The following is a 22,758-nucleotide window of genomic DNA, read 5'->3' on the forward strand; positions in this document are numbered from 1 at the left end:
CTTCTATGACTTGATTTAATTAGAGCAACTCATTTATTGTCGTCACCCCAGGTTTTGTGTTTATGTTTAGGAATATTATGTTTCGTGTTCAATGTTATCAGTGTTGTATCATAAGATTGCTGTTTGTAAACATCAAGTTGAACATATTATCATTAACTGTGAAAAGTATCCCTATAAGGAGTAATCTTAGCATGCATATATATCAAAAACTTAAAAAAATGGTTTTCAGGTAATTTTAAGGTAATTAACATTTTCATTAGGTGACTTTCCTTTGTCTAAAGGTAACAGGGTTGTCAATTGTCTGATCTTGTATACAAAACAATATATTTTTTTCTCTTGTTAACTGCCAAGCTTGCTGGAACTTCTATTTCACTTATACAGCAAATAAAGGGTTGAAAACTATATTGCAAGCCAGAACTTTGAAATGCAAAAATTGAATAATACCTGGCAAATATGGAAAGGTATATTTGACAATATTAATGTTAAAATCTGTTACAATGTGCGAGTTTTCTTACTTTAATATTCCTCTTTGACCTGCATATAATGGTTGTACCTCCCAACTTATTCGATACTCAAGACGACCAATTTTTAAACCTTTAGGCAGGCTACTGACACATAAGTTGATGTTACAGGGATTTCAACAATCTCGTTAACAGTCAGCATTTTGTAAATTTTCGTTCATTATAATGACCTTATTTCCAAATATAACATCACTGGGTTGTATTTTGGCTGACGTGTTTCACGCCAATTGCTAGGCTTTTGTTTTCATACTAAATTTAGCTACGGAATGTTCCGTCTACCTGATCAATATATAGAGCTCTCGGCAGGTGTTTTCAGTTGACAGGGGATGCTTACTCCTCCTAGGTACATGATCTGAAATTTCTGGGAGTCCGTGCTTTATGCCCTATTCACAGATTTATATTGTTTGTAGATTTTGAGACTGTTTGTTGTCTTCACCTTTTTCATTTAGTTGATTTATATGACGTATTTTTCCTTCTTTCTTATAAAATATTAAACAAGTAAGCTTCCACTTATCAAAATGAACGAATGTGAGTAAGAAACTGCGAGAATGTGCGAGCGAATGGATAAGAATAAAACCAATATATATTATATGTAAAATACATGTATATCGATTGCTATACTCAGATAAAAAAATAGATAATAAACTGTTTTGTGTTTATGTTTAGGAATCCACACGTATTACGTTCAGGGATATTTTAATATCTTATGATATTTGGGGAGTATGTCCTTGCTCCAATGAAAAATATGTATAACAAAAGCCAGCTTGGATGGCTCAAGACTTGAGGACGACAAAGTACGTATCCCATTGAGTAAGAATAAAAGCATTGTTTAGAAAAAAAATTCTAAAAAATGAAAATTAACTAAGGCAGAAAAAGGAAGTATAAATATTGCAACGAAGTTTACAAAAACATTATTCTTTACATATATAGAAATCCTTGGGTCAAATTAAAAAAAAACGCCATTAGAGTTTACATTTACTGCAGAGATTAACCCTTACATAGCGAGGCTCTTTCTTTATCCTCTTTTCTTGACCTATTTCATTTTTTATTTTTAAAATTGAATATTTCATCATACGTAAAGCATATGTTTTTAATGCAAAAGGTGAAGATAACAGTGATCGATCTAAAAAAAATCTATAAAAAATACAAATCTGTGAACAGGGTATAAAACACGGACCCCAGGAAAATCCAGAGGTGGTATCAAGTGCTTGGGAGGAGTAAGCATCCTCGTGTTGACAGGTCACATCTATTTGACGATAAAAAGTTATTTTTTATGTATTAAATCATTTCTGTAAAGCATTAATGGATATATCGTTTACATTGACTTAAAAATTATAGTCTAAAAACTGTCAATTAGCTTAAAAAGTCAAGCCGAATAGTTTTAATTCTTTCACTATCTTTCAGGCGAGCAATTATTTCTGTGCCAGCAAACTCTAGTTCAACAATACATTCGTAATGAATAGGAAAACCCTCTTCTGGAGGTTCAATTTCTATTCTTCCCGTCTCAAAACACCCTTCCTCAGTTACGTATCTCGGATGTTTCTTTTCAGATCGGAAAAGAACACACCGAATCGGCTGGAATCGCTTATTTTTCCTGTCTTCATCATGAAAAGATTCCTCCAGTTCATATGGACGAACATCACCGAGTTTGATCATATCACCTGCATTGTAGAGTGATCTGAAGCAGTGTTTACACCAGATTTCGCCTTCTTGTATAACTTTCTTACTCTCATCATCTTTTCCCTCAGTAAAAGGTCTCATGGTTTGGATTCCGTAAGAATACCTACATACACGTGCTTTTATCACATTGTTTTCATGTCCATAGAGCACTGCTCCGTTAAGAACGGCAACTGATGAATCGAAAGGAACATAGACAGGTATATTTTTAGCATATTTTCGGATTTCTGTAGTCATGGCAGCAGACTGAGCTATTCCTCCCACAGCTATTACACAATTGATATCACCATGCTTTGCGAGAATCCGCTCCATTTCTGCTAAGACGTTGTTAGCAATAGGTAAAACGAAATTTTCCAATAAAAACGAAGAGGATAAGAATAGCTTCCCCCTTTTTTTAACCTGAACATCTGGAAAACTTTCAAGATTTTTGAAGTGATCTTCCAGATTGCAATTCCATGTTTTTTCTGCAAGTTTTTTAAGAGATGGTGGAATTTGTAAGCATAACGGTTTGTCTTCCTTTGGGTCAATAGGGCGCTTCTTTTGTTCAAAGTCTCTAATTAATTGCATGTAATCTGATCTTTTGTTTGTTTTAAATGCCTTCATATTCTCTTCTCCAAATATTTCACTCATCCAATTGCTAAATCGTTCATTGATGGCGGTTCCTCCAAAGGGACCCCCGCTAGCTTGTTCAACAATGTGAATCTCTTTGTCACTCTTTATGTCCATCACGCTGATATCGGTTGTACCACCTGAAAGTGGACAGAACATTTTTGCAGATGCCTGATTTAAAATGTGTGCACAACGTTTGACAGACTAGTAATTTTTTCCTAAGTCAAAACATGGTGATCTTATCAATGAAACTTCATTGTTTCTCCAAAACCAAATGAGTTTAGAGATAAACAGAGAAAGAGTTAAGTATTTCTCATACCTCCCATATCAAACACCAAGATTTTTCGTTCTGTAAGGGTAGTCTTACTATCTGAATCTGGACTGTCTGTTGCATCATTTATCATATGCAGTTTCTGTAATCGACAATAGAGGGCTGCTGCTTCCGGTTCATACACAAATATCATATCAACAGCCTTTATCCCTGCCTTCAAATTAACAAAATTAATTCAGTATTAACTTGTTGCATTCTCTCTCTCTCTCTCTATCTCTCTCTCTCTCTCTCTCTCTCTCTCTCTCTCTCTCAGTCTGTGTGTAGATGCATGTGTATGAGAGAGAGAGAGAGAGAGAGAGAGAGAGAGAGAGAGAGAGAGAGAGAGAGAGAGGGAGAGAGAGGTTGGATTCATCATCTATGAGGTGAGAATTGAAACGTTGCAATGTTTGCCACTTCAAATTCACAATATGTTTTCAAAAAAGTATTCATCAGCTATATATAGCTTTAAAATTTTTACCACCTGTTCTGCAGCTTCCCTTGTGAACTGTTTAGCGGCATCTGACCAAATGGCGGGAACCGTCAGCACCCATAAAATATCCTGATCCCGGACATTTATACCCCTCATATTTAGTCGCCCGTAGAGATCATACTTTAGATGACGAATGAGCATACTGAGGATCGTCAATCCTTGCACTGACTTTCCACATTCATCTTCAATACTGTCTGATCGAGACACTTTCTGTTTAAAAAAAAAACATTGTTTTGCGCAATGTACTCAGATATTAGTTCAATACTAATAACTTGCGTGTATTAGAAAAAAATGGACATAAGTAATGAGTTTTGAATGTTTTCTTGCTTACCTCTATAATAATAATAATAATAATAAAAATAAAAATAAAAAATGTGCTTGTGAAACACTGATGCCCCCGTATGACAGATTTTGGCGAAGGTTGAAGTTTCTCACATGCAACTCAAACTCCAAGATCAAGGGATAAAAATGTTGTTACCCAAAGAGAGGATTTGTTCTCAATGAATATACCTGTGAAATATGAAAGCACAAGCACTAACCATTAAAAAAAGTTATTGCCAAGATTAAATTTTTCCAAATATGGGTTAAGCTCCAAGATCAAAGGGTCAAATTAAAGATACCCAGGCCTTGTCATATGAAATATACATATGAAATATTAAAACCCTAGCACCAACTGTTCAAAAGTTGTGGACAAGGTTAAAGTTTTTCAAAAGTAGGTCAAACTCCCAGGTCAAGGTCAGAATTGTTGGTATCCAAGGGAAGGCCTTGTCACATAGAATACATCTGTGAAATATGAAGGCCCTCGTACTAAATGTTCAAAAGGTATGTCCAAGGTTAAAGTTTTTTTTAAAGTAGGTCAAACTCAAAGGTCAAGGTCAAAATGTCAAATATTTGTATCCATGGAAAGGTTATATCACGATGAATATACATGTGAAGTATGAAAGCCCTAGCACCAACTGTTCAAAAATTATGGCCAAGATTAAAGTTGGGTAAATTCTTTTAAAACTGGGTCAAACTCCAAGGTCAAGAGGTCAAGTATGTTGGTACCCAAAGAAAGGCCTTGTCACAAGAAACGCACATGTGAAATATGAGAGCCATAGCTCCAACCAATAAAAAGTTATGGGCAGTTTTAAAGTTTTTGCGGACAAACAGATAAACAAACAGACAGACGGACGGACAGGACAAACACTATATACCCCCGAATCTTCGATTACGGGGGCATAAAAACATATTTTAATTTTTTATGATTTAAACTAGTCTTGATCATTATCAATCTTACTTCTTTGTAGAGTAGCCTCATTTTGATATTCGTAAAGAAATACCAGTCCTGATGTTCTTCATTCTCTACCAGACTGGCGTACTCCTCTTCTGCTTTATAACCAAAGGAATGGAAGGTCTTGTCTGGATTCAGGAGAACCGATGACGGGGCCTTTGGCGACATTGTCTGGGCACCCTCTCCCGTCCAGTGGTTGATTTCGATTTTTAGTGGATCCAGTCGATAATCACTCCGAAAGGAAAAAGCATATCCACTGTACGCAGTTCCAAAATCTAAAGCGACTACTAGTAGCTTACCGTCAAGCGAACTCGCTCCCCCAGCCATATTTCAACGGCGAGTTGTTAAATGTTTTTCAAAACAGAATTCTAAATTTAAAATCTAGAATACTCATAAATTTAAACTACGTACCAAAGTCACAGACCCATCCCGAAATATTTCGGCGTAATTTTAAAGATAAACAAACCTTGGACAAGATTCGTGAAACTGTAAGCTTTTAAAATACCTGTAGATTTTTTATGTGTCAAATACATATAGAGATCGATTTCAACCCCACCAGCAGTATGTACGTTCAGACAGGATACAAACTTGTTTACCTTAATTACTGCGTTTAAATTTTCTTCTAAGTAGACAGCGGAAGAGGTGGTATAGTTTTTTCTTTTACTTTAATCATATTTATACTTGTATTTTCCCGGTTATTATTGTTTTTATTTAAATTTTTTGCTTTAATATTAAATGGTATATCGATATTATAAAAACGATTTTGGAAATATTGTTTAGATTCTTTTTTAAGCTAATCTGCATACTACATTTTAGTTTTCTCCATAGTAATGGCTGGAAAAGGAAATCCGAAGAAAGGTAAGCTACTTAAATTTATTTTTATAAAGATAATTTTTTTTATTTTAGACAACTATTGAAAAGCAGTCTCTAAATTTTATAACCCCGAAACAATTCAAGCATAAACAAGTAAATATACATTAGTTCGCTCCGAGGATAGTTCCCAATTTGCAAATGGAATTAGGAATATAAAGTGTAATAGAGGAAACAAGTACATTAAAATCTCATGTTCTTGTCTTTTTAGACTTAGTCCAGATACGAGTATTTACATGGCAAAAAAATTCACAAACATTATAATTTTTTTTTTTAGAAAACTGAGTTAATACAAAACAATAACTAATTAACAAAAAGTACATTTTATATACCATTCATATTCATTTTGAAGACAAAGATACCTTGTTTAATACATCTGGTTGTACAAATACGCTGGATGTTTCATACCGTCGTGTTCTAAATAGATATTTAAAAGAAGATATCTAAAAAGATAATCTTAATTTAATCCCGCCATTTAACAATGTTTTTAGACTTTATTGTTTAGAACAATAATTTAGGAAGTAAATGGTAGATATGACGTCACTCACTAAGAACCAATCAAATTCTTCATACACATCCTTGTTGTAATATGGTGTTTTCTACATATTTGGCAAAATAATAATTACATGTACATATAATAATTAAATTATATTTACAATATATCTCTTCGTTAATGTTCGTATCGTATTTCAGATAATTTACGTCAAGCATAGTAATGTTCTCATGAAAATCTATTTTATAAGCGAGAAGAGAACAATTAAGTGATTCTATGCATTATGCTCTACATGTGTTAAATCCATTTCAAAAATACAGAGTTTTTATAATGTGACAGTGATGTTTTAAAATCGAGAATGGGGTATTAACTAGAAAGTAGGCAACACAATTGCATTAATTATACGATTTATCTAAAGATAAAATGAGATTTCAAGCTCGAAATTTTTGCTTAAGTTTCTTATTATTCAATGCACATATTGGCATGGTCATTTTATATAAATTAAAACAGCAGTAGTTTAAATTTTTATTTCAAATTTTTTTTCTTAGTGCAAAATGGTCAATTTAAAACTGGCTTTTTCTAAGAAACAAACCATGTGTCACCGTCATATCTATGTAGTAATTTATTGTCTTTCATAGGCATCCAGTTGATTTTCATTTTAAAAGAATCCTTTAATTTTAATTCCAATTTGAACTTTAGTCTGCTATTATTTTTATGTCCTTTTGATTTATTTAATATTGTTCATTTTATATTGAAGTTGTTTTTACATGTTAAACGCTTTATAGTATTTATATACATGTAACTAGATAATGCACTGTATTAAAAAATTAAAATGATAATGAAAATAGATATCAAAACTATACTTCACGAAAATTGACAATGCAAAACTAGAGGAACATACCCTAGTAAGATAAAAAATTGAAGATAACGAACAATGATTGAAAATCTACACATAACACAAAAGGCATAAAAGGCTTACAGAGCCCGGGAATTCTAAAGGTGGGATCAAATGCCTTGGAGGAGTAAGCATCCCGTCAGCCGGTCACGTCCACCTTGTGTCTTATGAATTGTTCAGGTAGACGGAATAAGCCTAAGAATCGGTATGGAAAACATTAGTCTTGAGTATCGAATACATTGTGAGACATAAACACTATATGCAGGTGATAGTGGAATATTACTACATAAATAAGAAAAGTTGACGATGGATAAGCTAAAGACATCTTGTTTGTATACAATTAAGTTATTTAAATGGCCCTTGCCATGTACAGTAAAAAAAAATCCAAATATGAAATAGATGTGGCAGACTCTGTGGTGTCTCTTATTTGGAGTTTACTGGATATATCGACTCAAAAATATGAACGTACTTAACTTTTATTATTTGCGAAAACATTGTCAATATATCTGAAAGTTGGGTTGATGGCCACAGCTTTTGAATAAATTCTGTTTCATAGAAACATAAAATCGGGTCGGGTTATAAAGGAGCACATTGATGTGTATCACATTTTCAACAGATTTTTGGAAGTACCGTATGTCCTTTAATTACTTATCTAAAGGAATGAGATTTAAAAAACATTATTGCATACCCACAAATTTAAACTAATTTGATTTAATTTTATTTTACGCTTAATAAAAGGTGGGGAACAAAAAAGAGAAAAACTACTTGTAGCAGCCATTGACTTTGGTTCGACGTATTCAGGATATGCATTCTCGTTTAAAAACGATTTTCAAACAAATCCTTTGAAGATTTATACAAACAATTGGTCGTCTGAACAGTCTGGTGGAATCTCATATAAGGCGCCAACCACAGTTCTATTAAATCCAGACCAAACGTTCCATAGCTTTGGATACGAAGCGGAAGACAAGTACGCAGAATTGACTGAAGCAGAAGAACATGAGGGATGGTATTACTTCAGTCGCTTCAAGATGAAACTCATGAATGCACTGGTATAAAAATTTGACGACTTATCATTACCATATTGCAAAGGCCATATTTTTTTTGTCTCTCTGGCCCTTTTCTTGATATACAATTTTAATTTCTCTAAAATATATTTCATTAAACATGCATATTTCCCCCCCCCCCCCAAACATTATGTTTATTTTCATTAGTAAATAATCATCCAGTTCAACACGATTGTTGTCATTTTAGGATATTTCAAAAGATCAGACCGGAAGTGACCGTCTTTTTACAGAATTGAAGAGGGACATGGAAATAGAAGATATGGATGGTAAAAAGATGCCATATATGACAATAATCGCTCACGCCATTCGTTATCTGAAGGAACATCTACTTAAACAATTAAAGGAAAAGAACTTGCTGGGGACAATAACAGCAGACGGCATTTTCTGGGTTATAACAGTTCCCGCTATTTGGACAGATTCTGCTAAACAGTTCACAAGAGAAGCTGCTATAGAGGTAAACAAACAAACAAATGACTTTTTTTTTTAATATTTATGTAACAAACATCAAACGAAGGAAATTATTTAGTAAAATGGAACAATATGTAAAGATTTAAGGGAACATATATAAATAATTCTTATTTACAAAATAAATAAAACCCCATCAACTAAGCATGGCTTTAAAAAAAAACAAATACAAAACAAGAAGCTAAAGCAAGAAAGAACTCAACAGCAAATGGACATCTTAACAGTTTAATTTTGTTAGTGAATTTTCAAGTATATGTTTCAACAAATATTCTTACCTTTAAATATTGCACAGGCTGGTATTTATGACGACCAGTTAATGTTGGCCTATGAACCGGAAGCTGCCGCCTTGTACTGTCGTCTGCTCCCTATTGATAAATTCGAGAGTGGAGGAGAACACCAAGAACTGGTCCTTCGAACTTTTGAACGAGGGAAAAAATTTATGGTCATAGATCTTGGTGGTATGTTGTCATGCTTTTTAATCTATCACAGACATGGTATTTATATAGTATGTATCATTTTTCAGTTTTTTTTTTTAAAAACTACATGTAAATTGTGCATATTTCTTCTGATCAGATAACAGATGATGCTTTTTTGTTGTTGAAAGCAATGAGTTCTTTCTCAATTCTAGAAGGCGTTGAAGCATTATAAGTTACGCTGAAGTCCTCTTTCAAAATTACATATAAACAACAAATGGCATTAAAATCATATATAAATTATTTATTCAAAAGGTTTTTTTTTAAAAAAAAAAAAATGTATGACTCCTGTCATTCAATATCACATGATAAAAAGTGTAACGTATATATATATATATATATATATATATATATATATATATATATATATATATATATATATATATATATATATATATATATATATATATATATATAGATATATATTCTCTTACTCTGTCTGAGTTAATGATTGGATAGATAATTAGGACCGCTCTATCTGAGGGTAAATCACAGAGTATTCAATTTTTTCTCTTATCTAGAGACGGGGACTTGGTATGTTTCTTCTTGCACCGTGTTTCTCCCCTAGGTTCCTATTGATCGGAAAGAATTTCTTCAGATTTACTACACCCAGAACTTAACATCAATTCCCTAGGATTACCTGCCACTGGTGCCCCTTAGCTTCTTTATTTTCTCTGCCAACTTTTTCAGCTTGCTTCTGATTCAGCCGTCACCTTCTGAATGCCTGACTTTCCCAAAGCTTCAGTTTATATACCTTTGGGCTAGTCCATACCAAGGGTTGTCAGATCATTCCACTTCAACGTCTTCAATGCGTTTTATCCAAATGCCCCTTTACCATTACATTACCCACACCTCTGATCACATGCGTCCCGCATGTGATTTGATTCAAAATGAAAGATTTTTTTAATGTTATGAACATAAATGTATCATGAAACTATTTGGTATTCAAGAAACATTATAAGAATTATCATTACAAAAAGCTCTTTTAACACATGCAACAAAATTTGGTCAGCAGGTACACGATCAAAATATCACATTAGGACTGATTAATCAAATAAAATATCTTGTTCCAGTTTCTCTACCGATTCGCCATCCTTCTGATACTTCGTCGGAACACGTATTGTTTTCTGATGACTTTTGGTCCTGGCTGCATCTACCTTTAGCTTTGTCTGTGTTCCGACGTCAGTTGTTACACATTTCACCTTACAAGTTAGCTCTCAAGGATCCTCCTGCGAATCCTCATCCGAACTTTCAGGTAGCTTCATAAGAGATTTCTCCACTTGCACTAACTGGACTATTTTTTCTGGCTCCTTCCAGGGGTATACTCTTTTCATGTGCCTTATAAGCACAGTCTTCGTGCCGAAGGTATGAGCACACTGCTCACATTTAAACTTTTTTTTGTTACTATCAGACAAACCTCATGCCAAGTTTTCAGTTGGACTAATATGAGGTTTAATCACTATTGCTTTGGCTTTCCCCCTTGATTTGACTTTTTCAACTTTGGCCTCTTTGTAACCATCTTTAGGCGTGATAACTCATCTGAACATATAACATCCCTTCTAGTAATTCTATTGTCTCCAATTTATTAAACACGGAAACATCCAATATGTCCTTTTAGCTGCAATTCATGTTCCACTCCATGAATATATGTTTTCTTCTCAGATACGTCTTATAAAGATTTGCCAGACTTTAGGAAATCTGGACCCAGAATACCATCAGATTTAATATTTGCTATAACAGTATGGCAATAAAATTCACAATCACCAAGTCGAAGTGAAAAATTCCCTCTTACTCGTACCTTCAGGGGTGTTCCATCTGCGCCTAGTATAGTTTGATTTACAGGTTCTAGTCTAAAAACTTTTGTGTTCTCTATTTCAATGTATACTATCTGCTAAAATTGTTAAGGTTGCCCCGGTATCAACCAACAGATTGTATGGCACATGATTCACAAAAGCTTTAATGAACAAGCCAGATTCTTTATTGACTTGTCCTTGCTTGGCTGCAGTTGTACTAGATACAACTTTCTTGCTTTTGTTCCTGGTTGGAGTCTTTGAGCGACTTTTTGATTCATCGTTTAACTCTGATTTCTGTATCCTCTCACTTGTTTGCTTATTCTTTACCAAACAGTCTTTAATTCTATGACCACGCTTTTCACAATTGCGACATTTATATGGAAAAGCATCTGGTTTCAATAACGGATTAGAATTGGATGGTCTTGGGGTCTCTTTCCTTACAGCCATGTCTGCAATTTTCCTTTCTAAATTTCGTGATTCCTGCAGTTCATTACGTACATGTAGCTGCTTCATTTCATCTCTAACACTTGAGTCTTGATGAGACTCTCTGATATTTTCCTAATCTCTAGTAGCTCCTCTTGTGAAACCGACATCATGCCAACGTTGGCGTTCGGCTTTACAAAAAGCCTCAATTTCAACCGCCAAATATAGCATCATTTAGAGATCTAGGGCGTGATTGTTGAATGCGTATAAGCGCATATCAAAATCTGTCAAAGCATCAACAAACTGATCCTTGGTAATCAACTCGGTAACTTCTCTAGGTGCTGTCGGGTAAGCTAGGTGAGCCAAGCGTCTTATACTTTCACCGAGCGCCGGTAATGTTTCTGACGCTTTCTGTCGTCTATCCCTCAGCATTGCCCGATATAGCTCTGTTTGATTGGCTGGCGCAAATCTATCTTCTAATGCATCACACAAATCTATATATGTGCAAGTCGTACCTCCTTTTATATTACCAAGGACAGTCTGTGCTTGTTCTCTCAATGATGCTGCAAGATATAAACTTTTCTGGCGCGCATTCCACATGTTTATATCACTGCACGCCTCGAAGTGAGCTTTATAGTCTGTCCAAGACCCGGTTCCATCGTACGTCGCTGGTTTCATTGCAGTTTTACCATATGGACCTCCTCCATCATTACTTTCTGTGCCCTGTGTACTCACCTTTGGATTTTGATGGTACCCAATATGAGAGTCAGTTCTGGTATCTAGCTCTTTTGCCCAGGTTACACTAGTTGTCGTTGTAGCCCCTGAAGTACACCAAGGAAAACCAGGTGTGGATCGTGCCTCGAAAACAAAGAAAGGCTGTCTGATGGAACTTTTTCTCAGCAAGTCATATTTACTGGCTTTACTGTCTCCTCTCATGTCCATATGCTCATCTTCTCCATACAGTATGTTATCTGATTGTGGGGGATAATCTACATGACCAAAGGTATATGGCACGCCGATTGCTTCAAAATTATTTTCTGCACGACCTTAAACAAAAATTACACGAGTAAGTAAAAACTTACACAAAGTGAGGAAAATATACACGAAGTTATTGAAATTAACACAAACTATAGAAAAACTGCACAATCAACAAAATATTTACACGATATAGTGAGAAAATTACACAAACGTAAAAACGAGAACTGCACGAGTGAGAATACAACATTGACATAATATGCAACGCATCCTCATTGCGCACATTTCATTAATATTCATTAGAGAACAGGTCAATGTGGCTTGGAGGCTTATTTATAGAGTAACGTGTTAGTAATCTTTTTAAAAAAGATTCTATTAATTTTCCGCTAGATTCTCAAGAATATGCACAACGTCATAGGCGCAGTCACGGGTGGGGGGGGGGGGGCAGCGGGGCACTAGCCCCCCACCCCCACTTTCAGATATGGGGGCAAGAGTATGTCTGAGCCCCCCCCCCACTTAATGTAAAACAAAATCACAGCTATGTTGAGGCAAGAGTATGTCTGTGTCCCCCCCCCCCAGCTTAATGTAGAAAAATCACAGCTATGTTGAAATTTTAGTAAACCTCATTTTATGGCAAATTTATTGTATTTCCAGCAACAACTGAGTAAGCATTTCTCTTGAAGTAATAGTAATGTAATACTTTATACGTGCCCTCCGATAATTATATATATATATATATTTCCAATGTCTTTGTCCGAGATAAAATTACAAATTGTAAAAATACTTTATTTCTACATAAATCTACTGGTTCGTCGATAGGCGCGGTTAAAAAAAATCACGTGCGGGGCGGGACAAATAGAGACAGAAGCGGGGCTATTAGCACGGGAATTTGCAGAATCAGGAGCATGTAATTATAAGGAATAACTGTCAGATTTTTTGGATTCATGACGATGATCAATCGATTGGCTTGCGTGATAATTTTATGCATAAACGCCTTCGGCGTTTATGCAAATTATCACGCAAGCCACTCGATTGATCACATCATGAATCCAAAAAATTAGACAGTTATTCCTTAAATATATATATATATATATATATATATATATATATATATATATATATATATATATATATATATATATATATATATATATATATATATATATATATATATATATATATATATATATAAACTAATAATGTAATTAATTGCGACAAAATATAAAAAGGATCAGCGAATGACTTTATTTTTTCAAACACTTGGAGAAATATTAGTATAAGGGTTTCCGAACTGATGTAAGTTGCATATCTACGTTAATTTAAAAAATATATATCTAACAAATTTATCACCGTGCTATATTGTTTTGTCGTCATTTGTAACGCTAGAAATGTATACAAATTTATCACTGTGCTATATTGTTTTGTCGTCCTTTGTCTCGCTAGAATTGTATACAAATTTATCACCGTGCTATATTGTTTTGTCGTCATATGTCTCGGTGGAATTGTATACAGGTGCAGTTTAGAGTTTTATTTCAGGAGGAACTGTAGATATTACGGCTCAGGAAACGACACAAAAAGGCGAGGTGAAGTCAATTTCCGAGGTGTGTGGGGGACCATGGGGAGGAACCAGAGTTGATGAAGAATTTCTCCAATTCCTGATTAAACTTGTGGGAGCAGAGGTTCTAAATGAATTTAAAGACGATTGCCGGTCCGATTATCTGGATCTAATGCGTACGCTAGAAGTAAAGAAAAGAAAAGTTGATTCTCACTCAAATCATCCGGTTCAAATACGAATTCCACCACCTTTATTTGAAATTCTCGAAGAAAAAACAGAATGCAAAATTTCTGAAATTGTTAAACAGTCTCCTTATAAGACCTCATTGACCTGTTCGAATGATAAAATGAAGATTAATATCAGTTTCTTCCGAACATTTTTCAGAAACTCATTAAATGACATAATAACACACCTTAAAGTCATTTTACAGAGTCCAATCTGTGAAGGGCTGCTTGGTATGGTGGTAGTAGGTGGCTATGCTGAAAGTCCTCTAGTGATTGATAAACTAAAAAAATCATTTCCGGGGAAACGTATCATTGTTCCCATGGAAGCTGGCCTTGCTGTCGCCAAAGGAGCAGTTCTTTATGGACACAATCCTGATATTATTTGTTCACGGGTCTGTCGCTATACATACGGGGATGATGTTTGTAAACCCTTCATTGAAGGAGAGCATCCTTACAGTAATCTGACTGTTTTTGACAAAGAAAAGTATTGCAAAAATATTTTTCAAAAGTTCTTTGAAAAAGGTGAAAAAGTATCCCTCGGCGAGAGACGAACGTTCACCACAGAATATGACTTTCGAGATAAAAAAAGGGAGTATCAACGAGAAGAACCGTTAAATATTAAGGTATACGTCTCCAAAAGAAAAAACCCTGCTTTTATTTATGATGTTGGATGCCGAGTTTTAGGAGAAATTACTGTGGAATGCGCAAAGCAAAAGTGGCCTGAGGAGTTCACCTGTACAATAGAAATGGAGATTGGAGGAACGGAAATACAAGTGTCGGCAAAAATGAGTACTGGCGATAAAGCAACCGCCAAGTTTGACTTTTTGTGATTTGTTAGTAAACTATACTTATATAGATAGCATATATTTGCAACAACAATACACTTTTCGCACATGTAGAAGCTATAGGTGAAATCAGTTATTTATTTGTTTATTATTCATCAGAGCTCTTTAATTTATTCCCTGGAATAAAATGTGATTGAAAAGAAGTAACGGGTATTTTCTGCGGTTGGAAATTTTTTGCGATTTGACCCCTGAAAGGTAGCAAATTAATTTTTGCTTTTTCAATTTCTCCGGTTGCATTATATCGCAAAAATTTATTTACGGGATATGAACATCAAATTTTAAGGATATGGCAGTACACTGCCATGTTTACGTTTTATAAATTAATTTGCAGTCTGTTGATCAAAGGTGCATGAAAACTGGTAATAAGCTCTACCATCCTTTAGTAGTCTGCGTAAATTATTTTCAAATCCTTTTTATTTCATACATCCGTAAGCAAAATTCTTTTTTTCGTATATAGAATAAGACGTTATGAAATAACATTTAAATCAATTTCACTAACAAACGCATCACTTGCGTATATAAAATATCTGAACTAATATTTTAAAAAAATATTTTGCGATTGCAATTTTTGCGGTTTTGTCCTATCCGCAAAAATTGAACAACCGCAGAAAATACCTGTTATATATACGGTATTTATTGAATAGGCTTTGAAGTGCTCAATGATTCTGTGCACTGTATTATCGGGATTATATGTGGTTATAACCATTTTCTTTTTGTCTTCAGTGTTCAACACCAAATTAAAAGAAGTCCATCAATTGTTATGTTATAAAAGCCAGATAGAGGTTTATTTTTGTCTTTCAAATTAACAGAAACAGTATAGTGTTTACCTCCACTTTGTTAAAAAAAATCAACTCTAAACATTTTTTTTCATTGTACACTGTAGATTGTTACAGAGTAAAACATAATAAAGGCGAAAATAAAATATGCTTTTTAATATTGTATCATATCATATCATAAGAAAAGATTTTAGAGTGTAAAGTTTTTGGTTTGAATAAATTGAAATATGAAGATAACGAATGAAATATAAAGAAAACGAACAGTATTTAAGCTCAAAGTACATTTAAACAATACAAATCGGGAGCAGAGCAAACGCGGACCTCCAAAACATAAGAGATGTGATCAGGTACCATGGAGGAGTGAGCATCGCCTGCAGACCAGTCACACCCACCGTGTGCTCCTTGTCATGATTGGAAAAAAAACCCGGGAAAATCCGCATACAATTCAGTGTGTAAATAATGGCCTAACAATTAGTATCAAAAGTCAGTCAACATTTGACCTCATGATAGATTGTGTTTGCTGAAAAGGTCATTGTATCGATCATAAAACAGTATTCAAGCTCAGAAGTGCATTGAAACAAAACATACTGGGAGTAGAGCAAACACAGACCTCAGAAAACGTCAGAGGTGTGATCAGGTACCAAGGAGGAATAAGCATCTCCTGTCGACCGGTCACACCTGTCGTCATGATTTTTGCCCTTTTCCCTCCAAAGTTCTGTAATCCAAAACACAGTGAATCTCTTTAATCAGCAACTGTATTTGAGAACCACATTGTATTCTAAGATACGAAGAATTTGACATCAATATGTCACCAGCAGGGTGTTAACGCTTGTGAAAAGCACAATCTCCTGTCACACACACACACACACACACACACACACACACACACACACACACACACACACACACACACACAATATTTTAAGTCATATCATAAAATCGATCCTTTCTTACGCCGTGGGTTCGTATCCCACTACGGGATGGAGACCGATCCTTTGAATGAGACCGTATAAACCGGTGCTGGCACCGGTTTATATTTGAGCAATGAGGGATCTCACTGCTCATTGGCCCTAAGTACTGAGTATAGGTCTAAATTTGCAGCCCTTCACCGACAAGTGGTGACGTCTAAATATGAGTGAAAAATTCTCGAAAGGGACGTTAAACAAACAAACAAAATCGATTAATAGGTAACCAAGTAACAGGACACATGCAGCTTATGAAAATAACATAAGTGAAGTTACTTAAGATTTGTACTTAGAATCTTTCGCAGAATAATTATTCTTTTATCTCTGATATGATATAAATAACTTAAATATTGATTTATATGCAAGGATTTTTTGTCGAGAAGTTTTGAGAATCTGAGACGTTGGCAGAGGTGTACTGGAGTGGAAGGAACAGCTCTAGATTAAAGTCAACATTTCCTAAATTCTTTGGTCATTATAATGACCTTATTAGTAAATAAAAACTATCACTGGGATGTATTTTGGCTGACATGTTTCATGCCAGTTGTTAGGCCTTTGTTTTTATTCCGATATTGACTACGGAATTTTCCGTCTACCTGATCAAAACATAAGGTTCACGACGAGTGTGACCGGTTAGCAGGGGATGCTTACTCGTCCTAGTCACCTGATCCAACCTCGGTAAATTCGGGAGGTCTGTGCTTATGCCCTGTTCACAGAATTGTATTGCTTGTAGTTTTTATGAGATCGATCGCTGTTCGTTATCTTCACCCTTTACACAGAGTTTAGTTAAGAAAATGAAAGACAATTTATGATATTCAGATTTTACAGCAAATCTGACATTTAGTGTTTTGATTTGAGTTTATAAAGATAAGAATAAAACAGACGTTAACAATAAACCAATGATATTGAGTTGTTCGTTGTTTAAACACACGTTTCAATAATAATAATTTTTGAATTGAATTTTGCACTTATTCTTTAAAGCCGTAGTTTCCTTACTTTTCACAGGTGGGACTGTAGATATTGCGCTTCAAGAAACAACAGAAGATGGAAAAATGAAAACAATTTACAAGGTGTGTGGTGGAAAATGGGGAGGAACCAATGTAGATGAATGCTTCCTACATTTCATCAATAACCTACTAGGACCTGAAGTTATAAAAAGCTTGAAAAACGAATGCAGGTCGGAGTATTTAGAGTTCTTACGGACATTTGAATTTAAAAAAAGGACAATGGATGTTGATTCTTCGGTGAGAGTTGTACTTAAAGTTCCTGCAGGTTTTCTGGATGATCTATGGGAAAATTATGGGACTACATTACCAGACAAGATTAAAGCTTCGCCGCATAACGGTGCTATTTCTTTCGTCAGAGACAAACTTAGCTTTGAACATTCCTTTTTTAAATCTTTTTTTCAGAAATCAGTTGATGACATCATTTCTCATATAAGAAATATTTTTGAAGACAAATGCTGCAGAGATCTGACTGGCATAGTAATGGTCGGGGGATTCGCTGATAGTGCCATTGTCAACTTTGCCATAAAAAACGCATTTCCTGAAAGGAAGTTCATCATTCCATTGGATGCAGGATTAGCTGTTGTCAAGGGTGCAGTTCTCTATGGCCACGACCCCGATGTGATTTGTTCTCGAATATGTCGATATACGTACGGGGAAGATATTTGCGAACCTTTCGACAAATCCATACATCCAGAATCAAAGTCAACTATTATTGAAGGAAGAAAGATGTGCGCTGATATTTTCCAAAAGTTCTTTACTGTAGGACAAATAGTTTCACTTGGAGAGGTGAAAGAAATAAGTAGCAGTATGTCGTTTGTTGATGAATTTAGGAAGCAGGGTCGCTACAGACCCATGCATTTACGTGTTTTTGTATCCGATAGAGAGTCTCCAATGTATATAGATGACGTGGGATGTCGCCAGCTTGGTGTGATTGAGGTTAGGTGTAATGATGGTGTTTGGCCTGAGAGGGTTTATATCAATACAAAAATGGAAATTGCCGGAACTGAAATAAAGGTTACCTCCAAAATGCATACAGGGGAAGAAGTCACCGCAACGTTTGATTTCCTTTGAAATTGCATTATTAAAAAAAAAAAGATTACCTAAACAGAGGACTTTTTACAAGCTCGGCTTTGAAGAAATCATGTTTACTTGAAAAATTACATTATACAGTATTCATACAGCTATCCAAACTGGAAAAAAATGGGATTATGATTGGGCTCAAGGCTGAAAACAGACTTCTCAGAATTTCAAATTAATATACATGTAACTTTCGTGTGCTTATATTTGAATATTATACAAACTTGCAATTTCTTTTATATTATCTACAGTATTCAAAATCAAAATTCTGATTTACGTCTGCTCTCAGTTTATGGTCATGGAGTGTTTATAATTTCCATCGACAGAGAGGCATAAACAAATAAGAATATATTTTAAAACTATTTGAAATTGCAAGTACCTTGTATATTTTTGTAAAATAAAGTTATCTACTAGAGGTCTTATTTTTTACATTACTTAAATTCGCGGTTGCATTATCTGCTTCCCAGTCGTTTTAGCTCACCAGAGCCAAAGACGCAAATGAGCTGCTGCCGTCGTTGTAAACTTTTCACATTTTGGCTACTGATTCTTCAGAACCACTGGGTCAATTTCAACTTAACTTGGCACAAAGCATCCTTGTGTAAAAGAAATTCGGGTTTGTTCAAATAAAAGGCAACGTCCTCTTGGAAGAGGATAATCAGGGAAAAAAAAATCAAAAGTAATAGCTGTAAATTCAAGTTTGTTGTAGATCAAAATTTAACTTTTGGGAATAAATTTGGAAAATGTTTTAGAATCTTCTTAACAAGAACAGCAGTGCCAAGATTAGCAAAATTAATGTGAAACCATGTACAGGTTTTGCAGATTCAAATGTGTTAAAATCCTGTCACTATGGGGTAAGGATGAGGCCACATTAGGGGAACAAGGTTTACATGGGAATTTGTAGAAATTTTTTTTTATAATGCCTCTTTTCAAGCACAGGGCTATGATTAGTGATATTAACACGCAAGCATCATCATGTAGCGCAGACTCAAATTTATTCAAATAATTCTCTGGAGTTGCATGGGGCCACAATAGGGGATCGAACTTTTACATGTGAATACATGTGTACAGGAAAATAATCTTTAAAAATTATCTTCTTAAAAAATGCAAGGCCATGAATAGTCATAGTGATATCCTATTTGCTCAGGTAATGAAAACTCAAATTTGTTTAAATCATGGTTCTTGAAAGTACTGTGGGGCCAAATAAGGGGGTCAATTTTTACATGTGAATGCAAACAAGGTAAAAAGTGTATGTTCGATATACTGTATCAAATATATAGTGTAGTATTCTAATTCCTTGGTACATGTATCTAGGGTAAAAGGGTCTCTTTGTTTCAACAATATCTGATATGCGCAAAATCTTAACGACCTCAAAAATACTCTGCAGAAGTAAAACAAAGGCCCATTGATATTTTCAATCAATACAGATTTTTTTTTAATTCTTTAAATTTTTCTGTCTTTTGATCAAGTGTCCACTTCGAATTACAGTATCAAATATGAAAACTTGGTTTAATCCTCTTCGTTCCTTTTGGAACACATTACTATCACAGTCCTCCATCTGACTGCTTTGAGCTGTTCTCTTTGTTTCATTCTAGTTTGTTCCAATCTCCTTTAGTTCTTTTATCCCCTTTCTTCTCCAATCCTATCTTTTTCTCCATCTCATCTGCTCTCTCTCTTTCTTTTTTTTTTACAGTGTGAAATAGAAGTACAAGGTCCAGCAACGTCTAGGTCTTCTAATCTCTTAACAAAGAATCAATGAATTCCTCTTGCACTTTTATCAAAGGATTTTCTTGTTACCCTGTCTAAAGCTATCTGGAATAGTTAAGGTGAGAGGAGAGACAACTTGTTTATCCCCATTTTTATAGTAATACTGTCAGAGTTGTTTCATGATTTTTTTGTACTCAGTCTTCGTACAGGTCTTTATATCTTGACGATCTTCACTAGGATTCCGTAATTAAAAGCATCCCAGATAATGATATTTACTACTTTTCGAGATACAGATTATCTTCACAAACACTGGCTAAATACAAATTATCTTCACCAAAGATTAGCTATAATTATCGATAAATAACGGTGTTCCATAGAGTAGTATTTTAGTTCCTTTTTCATTTTTTATCTCTGCAAATGATATGTCTGTCAGTGTTGATGATGACTGTAAGTGAATTTTAAAGCTGATGACAGTGCTATTTTTCATGCACACAGAGATCTTTTTATTATTGCTCAAAAATCTGGTGGTGTTCTTGAAAACTGATCCTCAGGGTTGGATCACAACAGAATGTCACTTCATTTAGGCAAGACGAAAACCAAGAAAACTTAAAAATAATACAGATTTTAAAATATTGTGTAATGGTCATGTTATCAGAAGTTCTAAAAATGTTGAATACTTAAAAATCTGCATGTGAAATGAATTTCATGTGAAATGTTGTGTTTAGCATCATAAAAAAAATTATACACAAAAAAAAAAAATAAATAAAAAAAAAAATAATAAAAAAATAAAATAAAAAAAAAAAAAATAAAAATAAACGCCAGTCTTAAATTTTTATATAGAAATGCACATTGTCCTAGAAAGACCTTATATTCGTCATGATGCAATTTTGACTGTGTCTGTTCTTCTTAGTACTTTCATTTAAGAAATAAACAACTGAAATGTAGATTACAAGTGTTACTCAGAACACATAAATAAGGTTCATTTTACATGTATTCCTTGGTCCTAGAGGGAGTATTTATTATAACATTTTAGACTCTCTGAATATGTTAAGAGAGGACAGATCTAGAGTAATACAATATTGGGATTAAACCATGTTTTTTAAACATATATCATGGAAATACATCAGCTTACATCCGCGACCATTTTGTACTAATAGTGAATAATAATGCATGTATTACTAGAAGTACTACTTATAAGAATTTTCATATACCTAAGTTAAAAGGTAAAAGTTTTCATGTTTCTTATACGATGTTATTAAAGACTGGAATACATTGCCATTAGAGATCAAGGAGGTGAATACTAAACAAAATTAAGAAAGCTGTACATGTAAGATCCTTTTTAGCTACATTTGCAAGAGATACTGCATGATGACTTGTCCAATATTATAATATATAATTCATAAGCGTTATAGTGATTATTTATAATGAATAATATAGGAATCATGTTATTATTTTCAAAGCATTATGCAATATTCTTTAATAGTACCCTGCCTAAATTCACAGTATTTTTATCGAGTAATTTTTTTGCTATTAATCTAATTATAATTTAACGACCCCATTGTAAATAAGCTTTTTAAAGTTTATATGTACTATCCTTAGGTAATATTTATCATATTATTTCATGTAACTTATATAAATATATATACCTAAGCAGATCTTTATCAAGTTGCATAGTGATGAGATAGTAGCTATTTTCTATCTGTTATGTTTTTTGTGCATAAGCATGGTATTCTGTGGATTCTGTATTTTTACCTGAATAAAATGAAATGAAAAAAACCCCTGAAATTTCAATCAAAATCCGTTTTCACTTTCCATGGTGATATCATCCAACATCGTATCTGTATCAAGATCGAATACACTCTATTTGAAAGAGATATTAATAAAAAAAAAATTCCTGCTAAGCTTAACTGGTGTGTTTGTCTTTGTATGAGGGTGATTTCCAAAATAATGACCACCAACATGATTTAAAAAAAGAAAAGAATTCAACTAACCATAACATATTTTTCACTTATATTATCATACTGTACATGTATTCTAGTTCAAAGTTCCTGAAGTGGCAATAGTATAGACAAATGCATTTAAAAAGTTTCAGAATTTTTATAAGTAAAACTTCATTTGAAAAAAGAAAATATCACTACATGCTAAAAGACTTTCTAAAATATATAATCAAAAGAAATTATAGTTTTTCATGCTTCAAAATGGTCTCAGGGATATAAATTATTAGATCTAAACCTAAATTTAGTTTCTTCTCTTGTATATGTGAAAGAAATTGGCTCT

General features: G+C 34.0%; 2 protein-coding genes across 3 annotated transcripts; one reads left to right on the forward strand and one right to left on the reverse strand.

Moving 5' to 3' along the window:
* Positions 1-1,874: 1,874 nt before the first annotated feature.
* On the reverse strand, positions 1,875-5,207 carry LOC133189740 (heat shock 70 kDa protein 12B-like). Its single transcript, XM_061325141.1, has 4 exons — positions 4,887-5,207; positions 3,599-3,817; positions 3,127-3,292; positions 1,875-2,947 (listed from the first exon to the last, which is right to left on the reverse strand). Exons 1-4 carry the CDS (start codon positions 5,205-5,207, stop codon positions 1,875-1,877), a joined length of 1,779 nt encoding a protein of 592 aa, XP_061181125.1.
* A 489-nt stretch (positions 5,208-5,696) lies between these two features.
* Positions 5,697-19,055, forward strand: LOC133189563 (heat shock 70 kDa protein 12B-like). Of its 2 annotated transcripts, none has more exons than XM_061324934.1 (5): positions 5,697-5,738; positions 7,877-8,187; positions 8,390-8,656; positions 8,960-9,125; positions 17,699-19,055. In XM_061324934.1, the coding sequence occupies exons 1-5, from the start codon at positions 5,711-5,713 to the stop codon at positions 18,769-18,771; spliced, it is 1,845 nt and encodes a 614-aa protein (XP_061180918.1). In that variant the 5' UTR covers positions 5,697-5,710; the 3' UTR covers positions 18,772-19,055. The 2 variants fall into 2 exon arrangements, with proteins under 2 accessions (XP_061180918.1, XP_061180917.1); XM_061324933.1 differs by lacking the exon at positions 17,699-19,055 and adding an exon at positions 13,868-14,946.
* Positions 19,056-22,758: the final 3,703 nt, after the last annotated feature.

The sequence above is a fragment of the Saccostrea echinata genome, unplaced genomic scaffold, assembly GCF_033153115.1.
Source record: "Saccostrea echinata isolate AGI-Se365-2 ecotype Australia unplaced genomic scaffold, CSIRO_AGI_Sech_v1 ptg000019l, whole genome shotgun sequence".
Taxonomy (NCBI): domain Eukaryota; kingdom Metazoa; phylum Mollusca; class Bivalvia; order Ostreida; family Ostreidae; genus Saccostrea; species Saccostrea echinata.